This window comes from Kogia breviceps, chromosome 18 (assembly GCF_026419965.1).
Source record: "Kogia breviceps isolate mKogBre1 chromosome 18, mKogBre1 haplotype 1, whole genome shotgun sequence".
In the NCBI taxonomy this organism is placed as follows: domain Eukaryota; kingdom Metazoa; phylum Chordata; class Mammalia; order Artiodactyla; family Physeteridae; genus Kogia; species Kogia breviceps.
The window spans coordinates 56,862,872-56,881,130 of record NC_081327.1 but is presented as its reverse complement, the minus strand read 5'-3'; the positions used below and the strand labels follow the sequence as shown (position 1 = coordinate 56,881,130).

General features: G+C 64.4%; 1 protein-coding gene across 2 annotated transcripts in view; it reads left to right on the top strand.

The window, feature by feature from the left end:
• SLC7A5 (solute carrier family 7 member 5) overlaps window positions 1–13,426 on the top strand; it is a 31,508-nt gene extending 18,082 nt beyond the window's left edge. The window contains exons 3-11 of one of the 2 annotated variants that reach the window (XR_010837665.1): window positions 6,723–6,828; window positions 7,279–7,323; window positions 7,679–7,802; window positions 8,252–8,355; window positions 8,770–8,866; window positions 9,653–9,802; window positions 11,297–11,474; window positions 12,594–13,229; window positions 13,268–13,426. Coding sequence is in view for 1 of the 2 variants with exons in the window: in XM_059045929.2 (XP_058901912.1) it covers window positions 6,723–6,828; window positions 7,279–7,323; window positions 7,679–7,802; window positions 8,252–8,355; window positions 8,770–8,866; window positions 9,653–9,802; window positions 11,297–11,474; window positions 12,594–12,649 (860 nt within the window). In the remaining variant the exon portion in view is untranslated. Of the gene's footprint in view, window positions 1–6,722; window positions 6,829–7,278; window positions 7,324–7,678; window positions 7,803–8,251; window positions 8,356–8,769; window positions 8,867–9,652; window positions 9,803–11,296; window positions 11,475–12,593 lie in introns of both variants that reach the window. The other variant, XM_059045929.2, reaches the window with a different exon arrangement.
• Window positions 13,427–18,259: the final 4,833 nt, after the last annotated feature.

Here is an 18,259-nt window from a genome sequence, read left to right as displayed (position 1 = left end):
GCCCAGCCACGTGGCCAGAGCACGGGGGAGGGGGGGGCAGGGAGGAGACCCTCGTCCTGGGAGGGTCCGGGTCCCAGCAGGGCCCTTCGCCTGCTGGAGCCTTGGTGTCCTCACGTGTGACGTGGCCACAGTAGCCACAGCAGCCCCAGGCCTCGGTGGCCCCCTGAAACTGTCTTCGGGGTGTGGGCAGGCAGCTCGGGTGGCCCGTGAACAGGGCTGCTGTCCTCACAGGGAGGGGAGATGTTTCGGGGGCTCCCGGGCTCGGCCTCCCCTAGTGTAGGACTTAGGGTACCTGTGATGGAGGCCGTCTCAGAGGGGCTCAGGGTCATGCCGGGACCGCAGGATGCTGTCACGGGGGGCCACGTGGCTGGGGTTCAGTTCCCCCCACGGTCACCTGTGCCCCAGGAGACAGGGGCGGGGCCAAGGGGGAGGGTGGGCCGGCCTGCTCCTCGCCGAATGCCCAGAGCAGCGGGTCGCGCGGCAGACACGGACACCCCTCGGCCACCGCGGGAGGACTTTGACGCGGGAGGCCCTCTCCTCTGGGGGCTCCGATTGTTTCTAACTGAGACCTTTCTGTCGGCCTGCGTGGCTCTGTGCACATTCCGAGTCCAGAGTCACCACAGGTCGGAAGTCACATGCTTTGCTTGTGCCACCCTCGGGGATGAAATCAAAGGCCTGGACGTGGGCTCTCTCCCCCTGCTGACCTCGCTCACCCGTGCCCTGGGTGGTCAGCTGCTCGACGGGGCCGCAGCAGGACGGGGGCGGCAGCCACACAGCCCTGCGCTGGGCACACTTAGTGCCCGGGGGTCTCTGCAGCCTGTGCAGTGCAGGGAGGGTCCTTGGAGGCTTGAAGCTGATCTTGAGGTCCCGGGGCAGCTCCTCCAGGAGTTTAAAAGACAGACGACACCAGAGACGGGTGCTGGCCACGGTGAAGGGGCACCGTCACCCCCCACACACCCGCCGAGGCAGAGCGGAGAATAGGTACCGGGCACCGTGCGCTCAGCCCCGGGGGTGGAGACGGGAGAGGGACCCGCGGTAAAGCCAGCTGTGGGATGCGGCCTCCCAAGCGTGCCTGGCCTCTGGGTGGAGCAGGAGACCCGCTCGGGGCAGGGGTCACGCAGAGCCGACGCTCCGGTGGGGCTTAGTCCCACGGCCAGGCACCTGCTCGCTTGGCCCGCGACGGTGAGGCGGGATCCAAGGGCACGGCTGTTGCATGTCCTGACCGTGCCTGTGAACGCACGGTGGAAGCAGGGAGTGTCCTGGGGCAGCCGCAGCACAGGACGCAGACCAGGGCCTTAAAACAACAGCAGTCACCCCCTCAGAGTCTTGGGGCTGGCAGTCCAAAGTCAGGGCCGAGCTCCCTCTGAAACCTGGAGGGGGAGCCTCCTTGCCTCTTCCAGCTCCAGTGCTGCCCGGGCTCGTGGCTACATCACTGGCCTCTGTCCTCACGTGGCCCCCGTGTTTCTGTGTCTCATAAGGACGCTCTCGGGGAATTAGGGCGCACCCTAGTCCGCGGTCTCAACCTTGAGATCCTTGCCTTGATTACATCTGCAAAGATCCTTTTCCAGAGCAGGTCACCTTCTTGGGGTCCAGGGGGACGTGAACTTTGGGGGTACCCCGTTCAGTGCGCTCCACCACGTACACGACCATCATGTGGAACCCCAGAGGGCTCAGGAGGGACCAGGTGGAAGGTTCCTGCACAGTGGACAGCCGCCCACCCTGCGGGTCCTAGGTTCTTTCCAGGTTCCACCCCGGTTTGGGGGGTGACTTTCTCACAGTCAGCGTCACCGTCCTGGGAGGAGTGCCCCCGGGCAGTGGCAGAAGGGAAAGCACTGGGCAGGGCGCAGCCTGGTCACCCTGAGGCTCTGGGACTTTTCCAGCTCGCCCCCAGCTGCCGTCTCCAGACTGGGCTTTGACAGACCGCGGGTTCCCATGCCCGGGCCCAGGCTAAGCCCTGGTGAGTGTGACGTAAGCCCGGCAGGACCTTGGGGGCACACAGAGACCATGAGGAACCCTTGTCCTCTGATTCAGAGGGGCGGGCACGTCCCCCGGGGCTCCTGGTCCTGTCCCCGTGCGCACAGCTCCTCTGAGAGTGGGGTGCCCTGCGCCCACGGGTCGAGGGTTGCCATGGCTCTGCCTGCATGACGCAGGGGTCTGGGCTGCTTTCCCTGAGATCCACTCCCTGGGGCCTTGTGAACGCTCCCACCCCAGTCACCCTGGTTCCCGAGGCTGCCAGAGAGCCCAGGATGTGGCTCTGCGCTAGCTTTCAGCTTCCCGCGGCCCTCTGAGATGGGCAGACCCTATGAAGCGGCCTCGGGGCCTGTGTGCACCGCGGCTGAGCCCAGGGGCGGGACCCACCCCAGGTGGCACCCCCTTCTGGGTGAGCAGCAAGTTAGAGGCAGCTCTGAGGCCTGCCGAGAAGCCCCAGAGACGGGGTGGCCCAGGGACCCCGTTAAACCGTGGGCCCTGGGGCTCCCACAGCCCCGGCCCCTGTGGGAGGGCCTGTGCCCCCCCATCTGTCCATCGTGATGACTTTCCTGCCTGCCTGCCTTCTGCGGGCCTGGGGGCCCCATGAGGACAGAGCCGGAGTGGGGAGCTCGGCGGTCGTGGGTGGGGCTGGGGTGTTAACGAGGTCATCCTCCCGTGCCTGGCCGGCGCCTGGAGCTCTGGGTTTTTAACAAGGATGGCACCCGGCTTGGGGTCCGTGGGGGGTACGACCGAGCACGTGAGCCAGGCACCCGCCGGCACCGTCTATAGCGGGATCCTGCCCGGCGCTGTCTGCTGTGTCGGCGGTCTCGTGTGTTCCCGGGTGTTCGCGTCACCCAGACTCCACCCACTGGGTGACTCCCCCAGCCGTGACAATCCCAAGTGTCTGCCATCACCTCATGTTGCTGGGGCCGGTGGGTGGCTGAGACCACCATGCCCTGATCTGCCCTCCCGGGGGGGTTTCCTTGTGTGTCCCTTGTGGTGGCTGCCAGGCACCGAGCAGCTGCGGACACCCATCATTCCGTGGGGGTGTGGCTGCCGCCCTTGCTTCTTTTGCTGTTCTGGAGACTGCCAGGCAGGTGCCACGCACGCCCCCCCCCCCCAGCTCTCCAGACCTCTGCAGGCCCACCTGCTGTGAGGGCTCCAGCCCCAACAGGATGCCCGGACGGCGTGGGCAGGCGGAGCCACTGTCCCCGGGTGGGCTCCCCTGAGCCGTGCCTGTCCTGGGGGTCCCGGGACCAAGTGCCGCGCAGAGCCCGTTCCAAGGCGCCCGTGGAGAGGAGGGCAGAGCTCGGCCAGTGTTTGGTCAGGTGCCCGGCCAGGCTGCGGGTCTGATCCAGGCGGCCCTCCAGCTCACACGGAGGCTGCACAGACCCAGGCGTTCTGCCGAGGGGGCCCACACGTGCACCCAATCTGGGCGGCTGGCTGTCGGCAGGAGGGAGGTGACAGGGAGGGGGCGGCACAGAGGGACTTGCAGTGGCGGATCGGGGCCCAAAGCAGCCAAATTCCTGGCCGAGCTCCCCCTCAACCACCCCCCTCCCCCGCGACCACCGTGCCAGGACAGAAGCAAGGGGGTGTGCTGGCCTCTGTGCACCTGAATGCCCACTTTCCTCCAGGGGATTCGGGCGCTTTGTAGACAGGGAATGAGGCCCCGGATAATTGAGAGAGGTCCCAGCAGGAAGGCCCAGCCACACCTGTCCTCCCGAGGCCCCCAGTGGAGCCCGTGAGAGTCTTCAGCCTGCGTTTGGGCCAGAGCAGCTAGTATTTTCTTGGGGTTTCAGAGGCTGCAAACTCACTCTGTAAATCCAGGAAATAACCATTCTGCAGCAGGAGTTCCATCCACTGTCTCAGGGCGATGACGCGTTTACGTCAGGACTCCAAGCTGTTAGCACAGAGCCCCTTGATGAAAACATAGAGGCTTCCCAGGCCTCGGGGCTGAAAACGGGGGTTCTGTAACCCCAGCCTGTATTCCAAGCCTTGAATTTTATTCTCAGCAAGAGCACAGGCTGTCCTCCTGCATAGCCGTGTGTGTAGCCCACACGTGCACGTGTGTGTATCCATGGTGTATGCACAGGCACACACGTTATACACGTACAGTGTCACTAATTCAGGATCGTGCTTGAGGTGGGAGCCAGGTTTTTTTAAAAAATAAATAAATAAATAAATTTATTCATCTTTGGCTGCATTGGGTCCTAGTTGCTGCACGCGGGCTTTCTTTTAGCTGTGGCGAGCGGGGGCTACTCTTCGTTGAGGTGCGCAGGCTTCTCATTGCAGTGGCTTCTCTTGTTGCGGAGCGCGGGCTCTAGGCGTGCGGGCTTCAGTAGTTGTGGCTCCTGGTCTCTAGAGCTCAGGCTCAGTAGTTGTGGTGCGTGGGCTTAGCTGCTCCGCGGCACGTGGGATCTTCCCGAACCGGGGCTCGAACCCGTGTCCCCTGCATTGGCAGGCGGATTCTTAACCACTGCACCACCAGGGAAGTCCCAGGAGCCAGTTTTAATGGCTGCACCAAGATCTATCTTCCCGCGTATGCGAAAAGCAGTTCCCCTTGAAGCACGAGCAGGAGATCGAAGTATGTCCTGATGGGGAAGTGGTGCAGCCTGAGGAGAACATCACAAGTGCGTTACTTGTAAAGAGCCCTTGCCGTGAGAGGCCTTTAATGTTCCCGAAGTAGTGGCGAGACCCTGACTGGCAGCAGAACGCCCTGCAGGGGTGCGGGGTCCTCTGGAGACCTGAGGTGGCGGAGCAGCTGCAGCGTCTGGGGGCGGCTGGCCCCTCAGGATGGCAGACCCGGGTCCGTGGGCAGGTGGCCGCAGCCTCAGCTTCCCCGAGCGACTTGTGGGACAGATGCCCCTCCCCCTCCTCACAGATGTAAAGGAAGGCACGTTCCAGAACATTCCGTGGGGAGCAGCCAGGCTCTGGGTGCTGTGCTGAGGTGCCCTGTCCTGCACTGGCTCTCTGCACTGCCCCCGCCCACCAGCCTGCTGACCGCCCTGTGACCAGGCGGTCTCAGGACCCGGGCCTCCAACACAGATCCACGTGTGGGTGGAGGGCTGGGTGAGGTGCCAGCCTCCCTGGAGCCTTGTCTCATCACGAGACCGTGGCCTCATCTGGGGAGCAGAAGGGACCTCCTGCGTCCTAAGCGCTTCTCCCAGCTCAGGCCTGAGCACACCTGCAGGGCAGAGTCCAGGCATCCAGAGCATGTGGACCCAGAAAGGAACCTGGGGTCCCTCCCCTCCCCCCGCGGTGTTTGCCAGAGGGAATAGGTGCTGCCTTGAAGTGCAGGCTTTGACTGTAGAGTGACGGGGTTTTATGGGAGCCTCCCTGCCACGGGTCCGCTTTTCGATCTCCTCGTACCGTCATCCTGTTGTGTTCCTGGGGTGACCAAGGCCATCGCCCTTGTGGAAGGCGTGGCGTCCTCCATCCCCCCCTCCCCCCACCCCCCCATCCCCCGAGGGACCTGCAGACCCTCCAGCCGTGGGCGGCAGTGACCCATGTAGCGGCTCCAGGGTCACATCTCAGCCTGCTCCCTCAGGTCGTGGACCACATGCTTCTCAGCAGGACGGGGCACCGACCCTCACATCCAGAGCCATGGGGCCTGTGTCACGGACGCACCCATAGCCGGGGAGCCAGGAACTCAAATCCTGTGGAGTCTGGCCGACCCCCTGCCCGTGTCTGTCGGCACCTGGCTGTCAGGCTGGTCCCTCCTTATGGAGCGAGTCTTTCTGGGCCTGAGTGTTATGGGGCCATTTCACAGATGGTGTAACAGCCTCAGAAAGGGCCAGACACTGTCCTAGTGGCCAGGGACCCTTCTAAGGCCCCCGCATTTCACGCCTACCGTACTGGGTTGAGTGGTGGCCGCCAAAACATGTCCAGCGGAAACGGTGGATGTGGCCTTATTCAGGAAAAGGGTCTCTAGAGGTGTAATTAAGGAAAGGATGGACCTGAGATCATGCTGGGTTAGAGGGGCCCTAAGTCCAGTGACAGGTGTCCTTTTGGGACACAAGAGGAGCCACAGCAGAGGTGCCAGTGAAGGCAGGGGCAGAGGTTGGAGCCATTCGGCCACAAGCCCGGGACGCCTGGGGCCATTCAGGGTGGAAATGGTCAGCAGAGAAGCTGACCCCCTTGTGTCCAAGAGCCCAGTACGTACATCTGGGTTAGGGGACAGAGCTGAGCCCACCGTCCCTCACCAGCTACAGCCCCTCGGGTGCAGCCGCGTCCCGGGGAGGGTCCAGGTCGTCTTCGGGAGCTTGTGTGCCCAGACGAGGAGGCTGGCTTACACGTAGCAGCTCTGGGCTCCCAGCACTAAGGGGGAGAGTGGAGACACAGCCCAGGTGACCTGACTGGGCCGCATCTCGGGGTCTGCGGGGAGCGTCCTCTGAGGCACGCGGCGCCCTGCAGCCCAGGCAAGGCAGACCCACCCCGGTGCCTGCCCGTCCCAGGCATCCTGTCCCTCAGGCGCAGATGGGCGCCGGGTGTCTGCCCGGCCGGGGGTCTGCAGAGCTGCCCTCCCCCTCTCGAGTGGGCGGGGCCGGGGGCCACAGACCTAGCAGAAGTGCGCTCACCCTGCCTGCCCGCCTGCCCCGGCCCCTGGGAGTCTGGTGGCTCGCAGGTGCATTTAATCTGTGGCATTTTTGTCTATTACTGTATTTTGATCCAGGAACATTCCGGAACTTGCGGCTTGGCCTCCATGCCGCGATCTCTAACCCAGATTCCCTATCTGTCTATTTGGCCCCTGCCAGGTAACGTGTCCAATCTAGACCCCAAGTCCTCGTTTGAAGGCACCAAAGTGGACGTGGGGAACATTGTGCTGGCGCTGTACAGCGGCCTCTTTGCCTACGGGGGATGGTAGGTTCTAGAACATCTGGGCCCTGGGGCACACGTGCCGGGCCCCAGAGTGTCCAGAAATCCACACCTCTCGGCTATCCACGGGCGATTCTACGGGGCAGGGGCAGGAAACCCCATGCTTCCCGAGGAAGCACAGAGGGGTCCTCATAGCAGTGCTGTTCTCGGCTCGTGTCTGCCCCCGAGAACGGGGCCCCGAGATAAACCCCTGCTGACACCTCAGGGACGGTGCTGCTTCCCAGTGGGGGACGGCGCCGGGGAGGGGCAGGACCTTCGCCATCTCAGGAGGCGCCCCCATGCCCACAGCTGCTCACCAGGTGGGACCTGGGGGTGTGGGTGTCCCGTCTCCACCGGCCCAGGGCAGCCAGGACGGACTCCCCATGGAACCTGCATTCTTTCTTCCCGTTGACTGCGGGAGGAACGTGTAATAAAAGCCTGCTCTCTCAATTCCAGGAATTACTTGAATTTTGTCACAGAGGAGATGATTAATCCCTACAGGTATGTATGTGAACAGAGATGCGTGTCTTTATCATTTCCACGTGAGAGAGGAAGAAGCCTGGTTCTGTCCAAGAGCCCATCCTTGGGCTCAGCCCAGCCCCCGACAAAAGCAGTGCACGGCCTTCCGGGAGGGCCCCTGGGGCCAGGATCATGGGGGCCGTGTGGTCTGGAAGAAGGTTTGTCCTCGGAACGGGCAGGAAGCCCATTTCACAGGTCGGGGCGTGGAGGCTGCCCCGCCCCCAGCGCCGCCTTCCAGCCACTTGCCGGCCCCGTGCCGCTTCCCCCTGCGGCGAGGGAACGGGCCCGGCCCCGTCCTGGGCTTCGTTTTGGTGACGTGCCCGCCCGGTCCTTGCAGAAACCTGCCCCTGGCCATCATCATCTCCCTCCCCATCGTCACCCTGGTGTACGTGCTGACGAACCTGGCCTACTTCACCACGCTGTCCCCCGAGCAGATGCTCGCGTCGGAGGCCGTGGCCGTGGTAAGGCGCCGCCCGCGGCCCTCCGAGCCCGCGCCGAGGAGCAGCCCGGGCCCCTCGTCTGCAGACTGAGCTCCCGCTGGGGGGGTGGTGAGCCGCCGCCTTACCAAGCCTGCCAGCGGGTGCAGGGCTCTGGCTGTGTGTGGGGACCGCGGGGGGCTTTGGCAGCACTGGTGCCCGGCCCGCCCTGGACAGTTTTAAGCTGGCACGTCTGTGGTGGTCCCCGTGACGGTCGCCCTTAGCGCCGAGGGGCTGAGTCCCTTACGGACCTCCAGCCCCACCTCAGAGGCCTGCCCCACCTTCCGAATAAATACTGCGCCCTCGGGGAGGGGCCTGTGCGGGGGGCCGGCCCGGGGGTGGGGGGCGGTGAGGAGCACGCGGAGGGGCCTCGCGGACGGCCGGGCGGGCAGTCGGGGTGTCACGGGCAGGGCTCACGCTCGGCGTCCGTCTAGGACTTCGGGAACTACCACCTGGGCGTCATGTCCTGGATCATCCCCGTCTTCGTGGGCCTGTCCTGCTTCGGCTCCGTCAACGGGTCCCTCTTCACGTCTTCCAGGTGAGCCCGGCCACGGCCGCCGCCCGCGGTCGCTCAGGCTCCGGCAGCAGAGCGGTGGAGCGGGCGGGGCTGCCACGTGGGGAGCTGCTGCGTGTGGCTTTCTCACGTGCGCCCCGAGAGTTCTATTTTTTGTTACTTTGAGCGATAAATAATAGCTATCAAAACATTCAAGTGACACGGAAATAATCCACAGTCCTGCCCAGAGGTGACACAAGTGCTGTGTCCGTCCGGGCTCTCTCGTGGGCCCATGTGAACCCTGTGGGGGGCCGGGGGTGACAGGGCCCTTTGCCAGCTGCGTCTGTGAGGGACACCGAGGCCCACGGCAGGGAGCCCGGTCCTCAGCACAGGCCCCCTCCGCTCCCCACCTGCCTGGGTCCCTCGGCCGAGGCCGACCGCCTTCCCCTCTGTCCTCAGGCTGTTCTTCGTGGGGGCCAGGGAGGGCCACCTGCCCTCCGTCCTCTCCATGATCCACCCGCGGCTGCTGACGCCCATGCCCTCGCTCGTGTTCACGGTGAGTTCCCACCCTCCGTGGGGCGGGGGTCACTGGCAGGGCGAGGTGGAGGGTGGGCATGTCCCTCAGGGATCCATGTCCCTCAGGGATTGTTGGGGGCTCTGCAGAGGGAGTCCGGGGAGTGGCCACGCTGTCCCGGCTCCGCCTAGTGTCCCCAGGCCGCGGACCGGAGGCCAAGGAGGAGATACACACGGGCTAGCGCAAAGTGTTTCTCCACGCTGTGCTCTTTGCCACAAGCTCCCCTGAACTCCAAAGGGAGCTGGAGAGTTTTTTGTTTCTCGTTCCAAAATTAATACGTGGTGGTTATTTAAAAAAGAGAGAGAGGGGCTTCCCTGGTGGCGCAGTGGTTGAGAGTCCGCCCGCCGATGCGGGAGACGCGGGTTCGCGCCCCGGTCCGGGAAGATCCCACGTGCCGCGGAGCCGCTGGGCCCGTGAGCCGTGGCCGCTGAGCCTGCGCGTCCGGAGCCTGTGCTCCGCAACGGGAGAGGCCACAACAGTGAGAGGTCCGCGTACCGCAAAAAAAAAAAAAAGAGAGAAACAAGAAGCAAAAACAACCTGGAGGCGTGTGAAGCCAAACCTCCCCCGCAGGGCAGCGGGTGGCCTGTGACCCCCTCCTGAAACCCAGGCGCCTCGGCCGCTTCCCTCAGCGCTTTCCTTTGCCGTGAGGGCCTGCGTGTCCCGCAGACCACATCTTCCTTTAAGACGGGCGTGGGCGCGTGTGGTCGGCCCGCCCGCCGGATGTGTCCCCGCGGCGCAGCGGCTCACGGCCCATCCCCGTGCTTGCAGTGCGTCATGACCCTGCTGTACGCCTTCTCCAGAGACATATTCTCCGTCATCAACTTCTTCAGCTTCTTCAACTGGCTCTGTGTGGCCCTGGCCATCGCGGGTATGATCTGGCTCCGCTACAAGCAGCCAGATCTGGAGCGGCCCATCAAGGTGAGGGTCCGCGCGGTCCCCCTGCACACCGGGGCTCAGGGCCCCCTTCTCCAAGGGCCCTGGTGAGAGCCGGGCAGATCGGTGCGTGAACAGCTTCTGATCTAGACGGGGCCCTTGAGTTCTCTTGATGACTGTTGGATTCTAGGTGCTGGGGTGCGTCAAAGGTCACGGTAGACACCCCGCCCCCAGAACCTAGTCCTCTGAGAGCTTCTCTTCTGGCGAAAGGAGGGGGACAGAAGGAAGAAGCTGGCGGGCGCGGGCGGCCGGGGCGGCCGCGAGCAGACTACGCGTCGGCGGGGGGAGGGGCCCCACCTTGTCTGCGGAGGGCCGCGTCCCCGGCTTTGCCCCTGGGCGCATGGGACCAGGCTGCCCACAGGGCCCCCGGCCTGAGGTCGGCTCTCTGTGTCCTCATAAACTCAGTGCTGGGCGCAGCTGCCGAGGGCGACCTTGTCTCTCCAAAAAGGGGGCCTCACCCCTGCTGGGGGGGCCTGGTGAGCGCGTCAGCCGTGCCCCCGACACTCATGTCGGGGTGAGAGGGCAGAGCCCGTGGCGTGGCGGCTGCCGAGCGGCAGCTCCTGCCCCTCGTCCGGTCCTGGGGGCGTGTGGCCGGCAGCCGGCACCTGTCCACGGGCCCCTCGCCCACCGAGCAGTCCTGCAGGGCCAGCCAGGACCAGCTTTCCTGTCTTGGACAGGTTCCGCCCGGGGACCCGGCGACCTCGGTGCCCTGGACCACCTTGCTCCCTGCTTGTGGGGCCTGTCCTTGTGGAGCTGGGGGTGGAGCAGGCACGAGGGCCGACCTGATGGGACCCTCGCTCACCCCAGGGTCTCTTGCCAAGGTGTAGGCAGAGGGCGGGTTCCGGGTGTGGACAGGCCGCCTGGCAGGAGGCACGGTGGGTGCCTGGCTGCCAGGCAGCCCCGCAGCCTGTGGTCCAGTCCATCCGCAAGGACTCTCTGAGGAGGTGGGTGCCCCTTGCCTATTAGCGGGTGGCCGCGGCCTTCCCAGAGGCGTCGCCCCAACACCGGGAGACCCTGGTGAGGGGCGGGGCCGGGGTCCCGCCCTGCGATGTGGGAACCAGGGAGGCCGACCTTCCCCGACCTGGGAAGCCTGGTTGGCCCAGCTCACCCGCCAGCACCCGCTGGGCTTTGGGTAATTACCGCCCAGCGCCGGGCGCTGAGGTGGGTAAACGGAGAACAAGGTGGGGTCCCAGTTCTCAAGAGGCCAGCGCGACTCAGGGGAACCTCAGGCCCTCAGAAACCCTAGAGACGCTGCATGGCGAGTGGGGCAGCCCGGGAGGTCGGGCCCTTTTGGATCCGGAAGGATCAGCTGGGCGCAGGGCTGTCCGGGGGTGGTCCATGGGAGGGGCTGCGTGGGCCCAAGGGCGAGGCCGGCTCTGGCGGGGGCACAGGGAGGACGCCGTGCTCCCAGGGGTGGCATGACAGGGCAGGACAGGAGGAGAGGCCCAGCTCCCCGTGTCAGCTGTGTCCCCTCCGCAGGTTCACATGGCCCTCCCGGTGCTGTTCATCCTGGCCTGCCTGTTCCTGATCGCTGTCTCCTTTTGGAAGACGCCCGTGGAGTGCGGCATCGGCTTCACCATCATCCTCAGTGGCCTGCCGATCTACTTCCTCGGCGTCTGGTGGAAAAACAAGCCCAAGTGGCTGCTCCAGAGCATCTGTGAGTACCTCCCCCCAAGCGGGGCCTCCTCCACCCGCCCTGGGGTCTGCCCCGCCCACCTGGCGGTGCTGCCCTGACCTTATCGCACCGGCCAGCGTCCACGGCCCGGGGTCAGCGGGGGGTCGGCGTCGGGCCGTGTGAGGCCCTGGCCGTGCAGACCGAGCTGGGCGTGTCTGGCGGTGACCTAGCCTACATATTTCAGGGTAAGGCGCTCAGCTGCGCACCAGCTAATCTCAGAACAAGGGATTCCAGAAAACCAGGCTGCTCTTGCCAAGTAACGAAATCCCCGTCTGCCGCCAGCTTAAACCCAGCCGGCTGAGGAGGAGAAAACAGGATCTGCACCGTGGCCACAGGGCTCACGCACGGGCCTGGTTCAGGACCCTGTGCCGAGAGCGCTGTTAGCGTGACAGGCTCCTGCGTGGGCTTCACAATCTCCAGGGTAGCCGTCCCAGAATTCTCATGGGCACCTGCCCGGGTCCAGGACGCTGTCCGTCATTTTGCTGGAGCTTTGCCTCCAGCCCGGACTGCAGTCCCTGTTAAAGAGCTGTCAGAACACACCAAGGGCCTAGAGCAGGGCCTCTCTCTTCTGAAATCTCCCCGGAGTGACGCTCGTGAAGGCTCTGTGGGCGATGGGTTCACCTGGGCGCCGGCACACCCGCCTCTTGCGGCCCCTCTGAGGACCGCGCGGGGCGTGCTGGCTGCCGGTGCTGGAGGTCTGCCAGGCGGGGGCCCAGCCCTCCGGCAGCGGGGCCACCATCTATTTACGTCTCTCGATGGTCCTGGGGTCGGAACCGGGATGAGGGGTGGAGCCAGCACCCACGTGTTGCCAGGATCCTTGGCCACAGCTCCCTGAGTAACGTAACCAACCGTGAGGGGGCCCGCAGGCCTGATGTGCGCACGCGCACACACACGCACGCGCACACACACATGCATGCACGCACACACACGCACGCGCACAAATGGGGAGCTTCCACATAGATTTCTGGCTTTCTGGCTTCTCTTACAACCTAGGGACGCATCACGACGGGGTGGGGTGAGCCCACGTCCCTCGCTGCCCTGACCCCCCAGGCACGGGACCACAGGTTCCCTCCCCAAGTAACGCTGCTCTTCTCCTGGCAGTTTCCACGACGGTCCTTTGCCAGAAGCTCATGCATGTGGTTCCCCAGGAGACGTAAGCGACAAGATCTCAGAAGCTGCCAGAAAGAAAACACAGAGATTGTTTTAAACCACCCACCCCTTAGAAAGCGACTCCGGTCCCATCATCCAGGCAGCTCAGCTGGAGGCCCCCACTGTCCCTCCCCCGGGCTGGCAGCCGGGCCACTGTGAACCCTGGTACGAATTTAGTCCCAGAAGACGGATGTCCGTGGATACCTCTCGAGCGTGGAGGCGGGAACGTTGGACCGAGGAGGCCGCGGGCTTCCCGCCGAATCGGGCCTTCTCCCTTCTCACCTTTGTGTATTTGTACTTTTTTTAAACTTTATTCTTTTTGGCCGCAGCGTGCGGCATGTAGGATCTTAGTTCCCCAAGCAGGGATCGAACCTGTGCCCCCTCTGTTGGGAGCACCGAGTCTTAACCACTGGACCGCCAGGGAAGTCCCTTTATTATTTTTGTTTTAACTTAATCTTAGGTCGCGTCGACACCACCAAGGTGATTATTTTTTAAAGGAACACGGGAGGGGGGCTCCTTTCTCCCCTAACGCCACGTGTAGCACGATGTGCCTCAGAGGGACCAGATCCTGTCGCCAGATTCCGGCATGTCTCCGAGAACGGAGGGGTCCTGAGAACCCCCGGCAGAGTTCCGGGCTCGGCCTCGCCCTCTGGACGGTGGCCTGGACACACGCGCTTCAGCTTTGCCGTTTCTCTGTTTTTGTAGATGTAGTGACTTTTTGTGAAACTAACCCACGTGCTCACGTCTCGTTGCCTTAAAGACCTGCGCTAGCTCCCTTCCCACCCAGCCCCAAAAAAGAAAGAACCTCTCAGTGAAAGGCTTGTAGAAGGAAAGGCCTTGGGTGACCAACAGTGGTGCCCTGGTGCCTGCCACAGGCGGGGGGGGGTCCGAGCGGGAGTCAGGGGCAGCTGGGAGACCCCGGACCTCCCACCGGGATGTGCAGATCGGGGGGCCGGTTTGGGGGCGAGACCCTGTCACTCAGGATACCTTTGGGCTCCTGACTGTACATCCCTCCCTGGACGTCAGCCTGAGCAAGGCCAGAGGATTCCGGCAGCTCCTTTGGTGGGTAAGTGGGCAGTGCTGTCTCAGGTCTGTTCTGCATCGGTTTTGGAGCCAAGCTCTAGTCCTTTCAAAGCTTCACACTTTGGAATCTGGAAGTAGACGCCGTGACCCCTCATGGGCTTCTCCTCTGTGTCCCCGCAAGGCAGCTCTCCCGGGCCTCGAGGGCTGGACGGCAGCCCTGCCAGCTATCTGGGGCTGGCTCTCAGCTCCTGGCCAAGGCGCTGCTGTCCCCTCCCCTGTCACCTGTCCCAGGCTCGGGGAGCTAGAGTCCAGGCCTCGGCGCTCTGACTGCACCAGCTCTGGAGGCCACCCGACTCTCGGGGGGGTCTGGCTCCCGCTGAGACCCTCCCCTCCGGAGAGGCTGTGCTGGCAGGCTTTTGTTTTTGTGGTTCCCACAGCATTTTCCCCAGGGGAGGCAGCCGAGGCCCAGAAGCCCTTCTGGCCTGGCCACCGGCTGGCCTTCCTGTGCCATCACTGTCCACAGAGTCAGCTTGGGGAGCGGTGCCATCCAAGGCCACATCGGCTCCCTCCAGGCCCCTCTTAGGCGCTGGCGGCTCTGCCTTGGCCTCTGACCCCTGACCTTCCCACCAGGGCTCCGGGGCCCCGCGTGGTCCAATGGGCCCAGAGAGACCTGACAAGCAGCTTGTTGCAGGGGGCAGGCTGGGCATTGAGACTGAAACAGAGGTGGCCACGTGTCCTCCCCTCCCTCTTCATGCTGGTCAGGAGACCCCTGCCCGCCTGTAGCTCCTGACACGGGGGGACCGACACCCACGGAAGTCTCCTCACCGACTCAGTTGTCCTGGGGCTGTAATCCACGCATCCAGGGGCCCAGCTCAACGTCTGAAGGCAGAATGTCACCCAGGAAGTCAGAGACCTGATTTTAGACTCTCTGTGTTGGGGCCTCAGTTTTCTCACCTGTAAATGGGGGCCGCAGCTGCTGTACCACCTGCCTGGTGGGTCTGTGCCCCTTCAGGAGACTGTGGCCATCGTAGCCACCGCAGCCCCTCGCACAGGTGGCGGGCAGGGTGCTGCCTGGGGCGTCCTGGCCACTGCCTCTCCGCGGTGGTCCAGCAACCTCTGAGCAGAGTTTGGCCTCTTCCCTCCAGGGTGTCGGAGAGACACTTAGGACGCATCGGGGTCAGACCGCTGGCTCTGGATGAGACCTGGCAGAGTGTGGGCAGCCAGGTGTCCCTGTCCGGACCGCAGTGGCCTTCCCACCATGTGCACCTTGGGGAAGTGGGGCGGTGCCACCCCTGCAGGAGTGATGGGGTCCTTCTGTGCACTGAGAGGTCAGAGGTAGTTCTGAAGCGTGGCTCTCCCCAGCGCGTGGGAAGCCAGGTTGGGGGGCCCAGGCTGTGATTCTCGGGGCTGTGGGGTCCCGTGCAGCCCAGGGCCCCCGCCCTGGCCGCCCCTTAGAAGGCAGGCACGTCTGCGTTCTGGGGCAGGGACCCCGTTCCTTCTGAACACACTACTGACAAGTGTCCTGAGCGTTCACCTTTGTGGGTGTTTTTTCTTTTTAAGCCAAATGTTGGCGTAACAAGCGTGCAGCCGTTCTGCTTTGTTTCATCCTCATGTCTCACTAGTGTCAGGGATGCTGCTGGCACCGTGTTTATTTATTGTGGGAGTGGAGTACAGCCCTGCTGCTCCGCGGGTCCCAGCCACGCCAGCCGCCCACCACGATGTCGCGCGGTGACGTGCGTGTGACTTCACGCCTCTCTCTTCTGCTAACCGCTAACCTGTTACACGCTTGGCTCGTTCGGGGTGGGGAGTTCTGTGTTTTGTGGGGGGGGTTGTTTGTTTTTAAAGAAGAATTATAAGCACTGCTGATGGTTTTCTGTCTTGTATTCGGTGCCAGATCCTGGGAGGTTCCTGGAGGTGCCTCCCCGGGATCGGGGTGGCGGGGGGGTCAATCACACACCTCCTTGCCCAGTTGGTTCGTTCATGCATTCACTCGCCGACAGCCTCCTCCAGGCTGCGGGTGGGTGCTCGGGGCCAGGGAGGAGGCAAAGGGGAGGAGCGGGTGGAATTTGGAGCCACCTCTCAGGAGGGACGTTGGAGTTGGGACCCAGGAGAGGAGGCCTGGCCTCGGGGTGACAGCCAGGCCGGGACCAGCGCCAGGTCTCGGGAGGAGGCACGTGCCATCTTGGGGTCGGAGGGAAGGGACAAGCTTCCACAACAGCCCTGAGGGTAGCCGTCGCCGCCTCGGCGTGGAGCAGGTCCCAGAGCCCTGCCAGGCCTCGCTCGACGCCGGCCAGCTCCGCTCCTCGCGGGGCCTTGCGTGGCGGGACGTGGGTGCGCCGGGATGGGAAGGGCTTCGCGGGGCGGCTGCCGCCTGAACCTCAGCGAGGGCGGGAGGCTCATCCACGGCAGCTGCCGAGCGAGCCCAGGCTGCTGGGACCAGGGGCCTTGAGTGCCACTGGGGATGTGTCCACTCCAACCCCTGGGCTTGGGGGCAAGGGAGTGCCAGCCACGGGCCGGGTCCTGGCGCTGCCCCCAGCGGGTCGGGCGCCCAGGGTCCCTGAGCACCGTGTAGCTTCGCTTTCTGCTGGAGAAAACCTGTTACTCCAGGGAGACCAGCGGAACGAACTCCCAGGGGCAGCTCCATAAGACGCGCAGACCGTGATGCATCGGCGAGTGCGTTAAAAGTCCTACTTCCGTCTCCACGGGGGCAGGTGCGACACGTGAAAGGGCACTGGCCTCCTGATCGTTCCTTGGCCCTTGACGAGTGTGCCTTTCACGGTTGCTGATGGAAAAGGGTCCGGACACGAAAGGACAGGTCTCAAACCAACCCCAACCAACTGCCCCACACGTGTGGTCTGAGTGGAGCTGGCTGGTCGCGGTCCCCTGGGGCAGGAGCGGGCAGGAAGAGAGAAACGTCTCCGGGTGGGGGACCGGGGCACATTCTCCCAACGGGCTACATCGCTCAGCGCTGTGCACGGAGCGAGCAGTGTGTTTGGAGAAGGTGGGGAAGAAGGAAGAAGGTGGCGGGGTGCTGGCTGCGGGGGGAGGCCGCTTCCTGTAGTCCCCGGGCTCTTGGGAAGTTGCCTGGCGAAGTGGCTGCTGGGGTCAGGCTGTGGGCAGCGAGGCCGGGACCTCTGACGTCGCAGAGCCAGCCCTGCCCGCGGGGTTAGCCAGAAGCACCGTGAGGACGTGGGATCTCCGCGGACGGGATGGGGGCCAGGCAGGCGGAGCTGGATTCCAGGCAGAGTGGGAGGGCGCGGGGGTGACATAGGGCCCAGTGGGAGAGCTCGGACACCCCGCGACGTCACGAGGACCCCGGGGAGGAAGCAGCGCCCCCTGGCGCTCCTGCCCCTGGACAGGACCCTTTTGTGCGTCGTAAACACGTGACCCTTCCCCGGCCTCCAAGATGGTGAAGGGCGTGGCCCGAGGCCCGGGAGGGCAGCACATCCTCACCCCGCAAAGGCGCCCTCTGCGCTCGTGGGGCTGCCCCAGGAGAGCGGCATCCCTTGGGCCCCCAGCACCCTTCACCCTCCCGCCAGAAACTGCTCCACGATTTCTTCGTGTGCCTGGCCACGCCCCACAGGCCCCGAGCTGCACTCGTTACTGCTTGGGACCCAGTCTGGCAAGACCCAGATCTCTGCCCTCCAGCCACAGGGTGACTTAATCCTGCAAGTAGGAACTCAACGGTGATTAAACTTAAACGCCTAAATCACACCAACACCCCGGGTGATCACATCTTCACGGAACTTGTCTCTACCCGTTTCACTGGAGAACACATCCTCTCTGGGTCAAAGAGGGGCACAGAAGGTTCCAGAAGCCGCTCTCCCTCGTTGACCTCTGTGCAGGCTGGTCGAAGGATGGCATGTGGCCCCCCAGACGGGCTCTTACCCTCGCCCCCTCCCCGAAGGTGGGCTCTGGGGCCCAAAGTCGGCGTGGGTCTGGCCCTGCCCACCTCGTGGTCCCAACCCTTCCAAGCCCGGGCAGGTAGTGGCCACCCGCGCTCTCTGGACCAGCCAGGCCCCTGAACTTGGGAATGGAGCAAGTCCAGGGCAAGGAGCCCTCAGGGCCGACTGGGTGTCCCCGCCCCAGAGACTGCAGGCTGGCCGGCGAAGCTGGTTCCTCCAGGGAGCGAATGTTTTCCCATTGCCAAGGGCCGCTCTGTCCCGGCGGCCATGGGCGCGGGAGGGCGCCGCTGCACGTGACTTCTCTTCCCGCCCGTCCCTCTGGCTGCCCGTGACGTTGTCCAGGCTCTGAAGGTGGTCTCGTGGGACAGCGCTGCCTGGTTCTCGAGGAGCCACGGGGCCGGGGGGCTGAGTCCTCACTTGTTCCAGTAAAGCTGCTCCTGTTTTATTTCTGGGCTCGGGCCCTTGACTCGGGCTGCGAATCCCCCAGGGAAAGAGTGTCACGTGGAAGCCAGATCTGGCCTGAGTAAGGAGGGATGTTGGACAGGTCACTGCAGAGGGGCCCTGACCACGAGACGGGCGGTCATCTCGGGGGAGCTGGGGGAGGGTTAGGGGCTCCTCCGCAGGGAGGGGAAGGGGCTAGAGAGGGCCAGGGCGGGGGTGAGCGTGGGGAGAGAAGATTCCCCCAGGCGG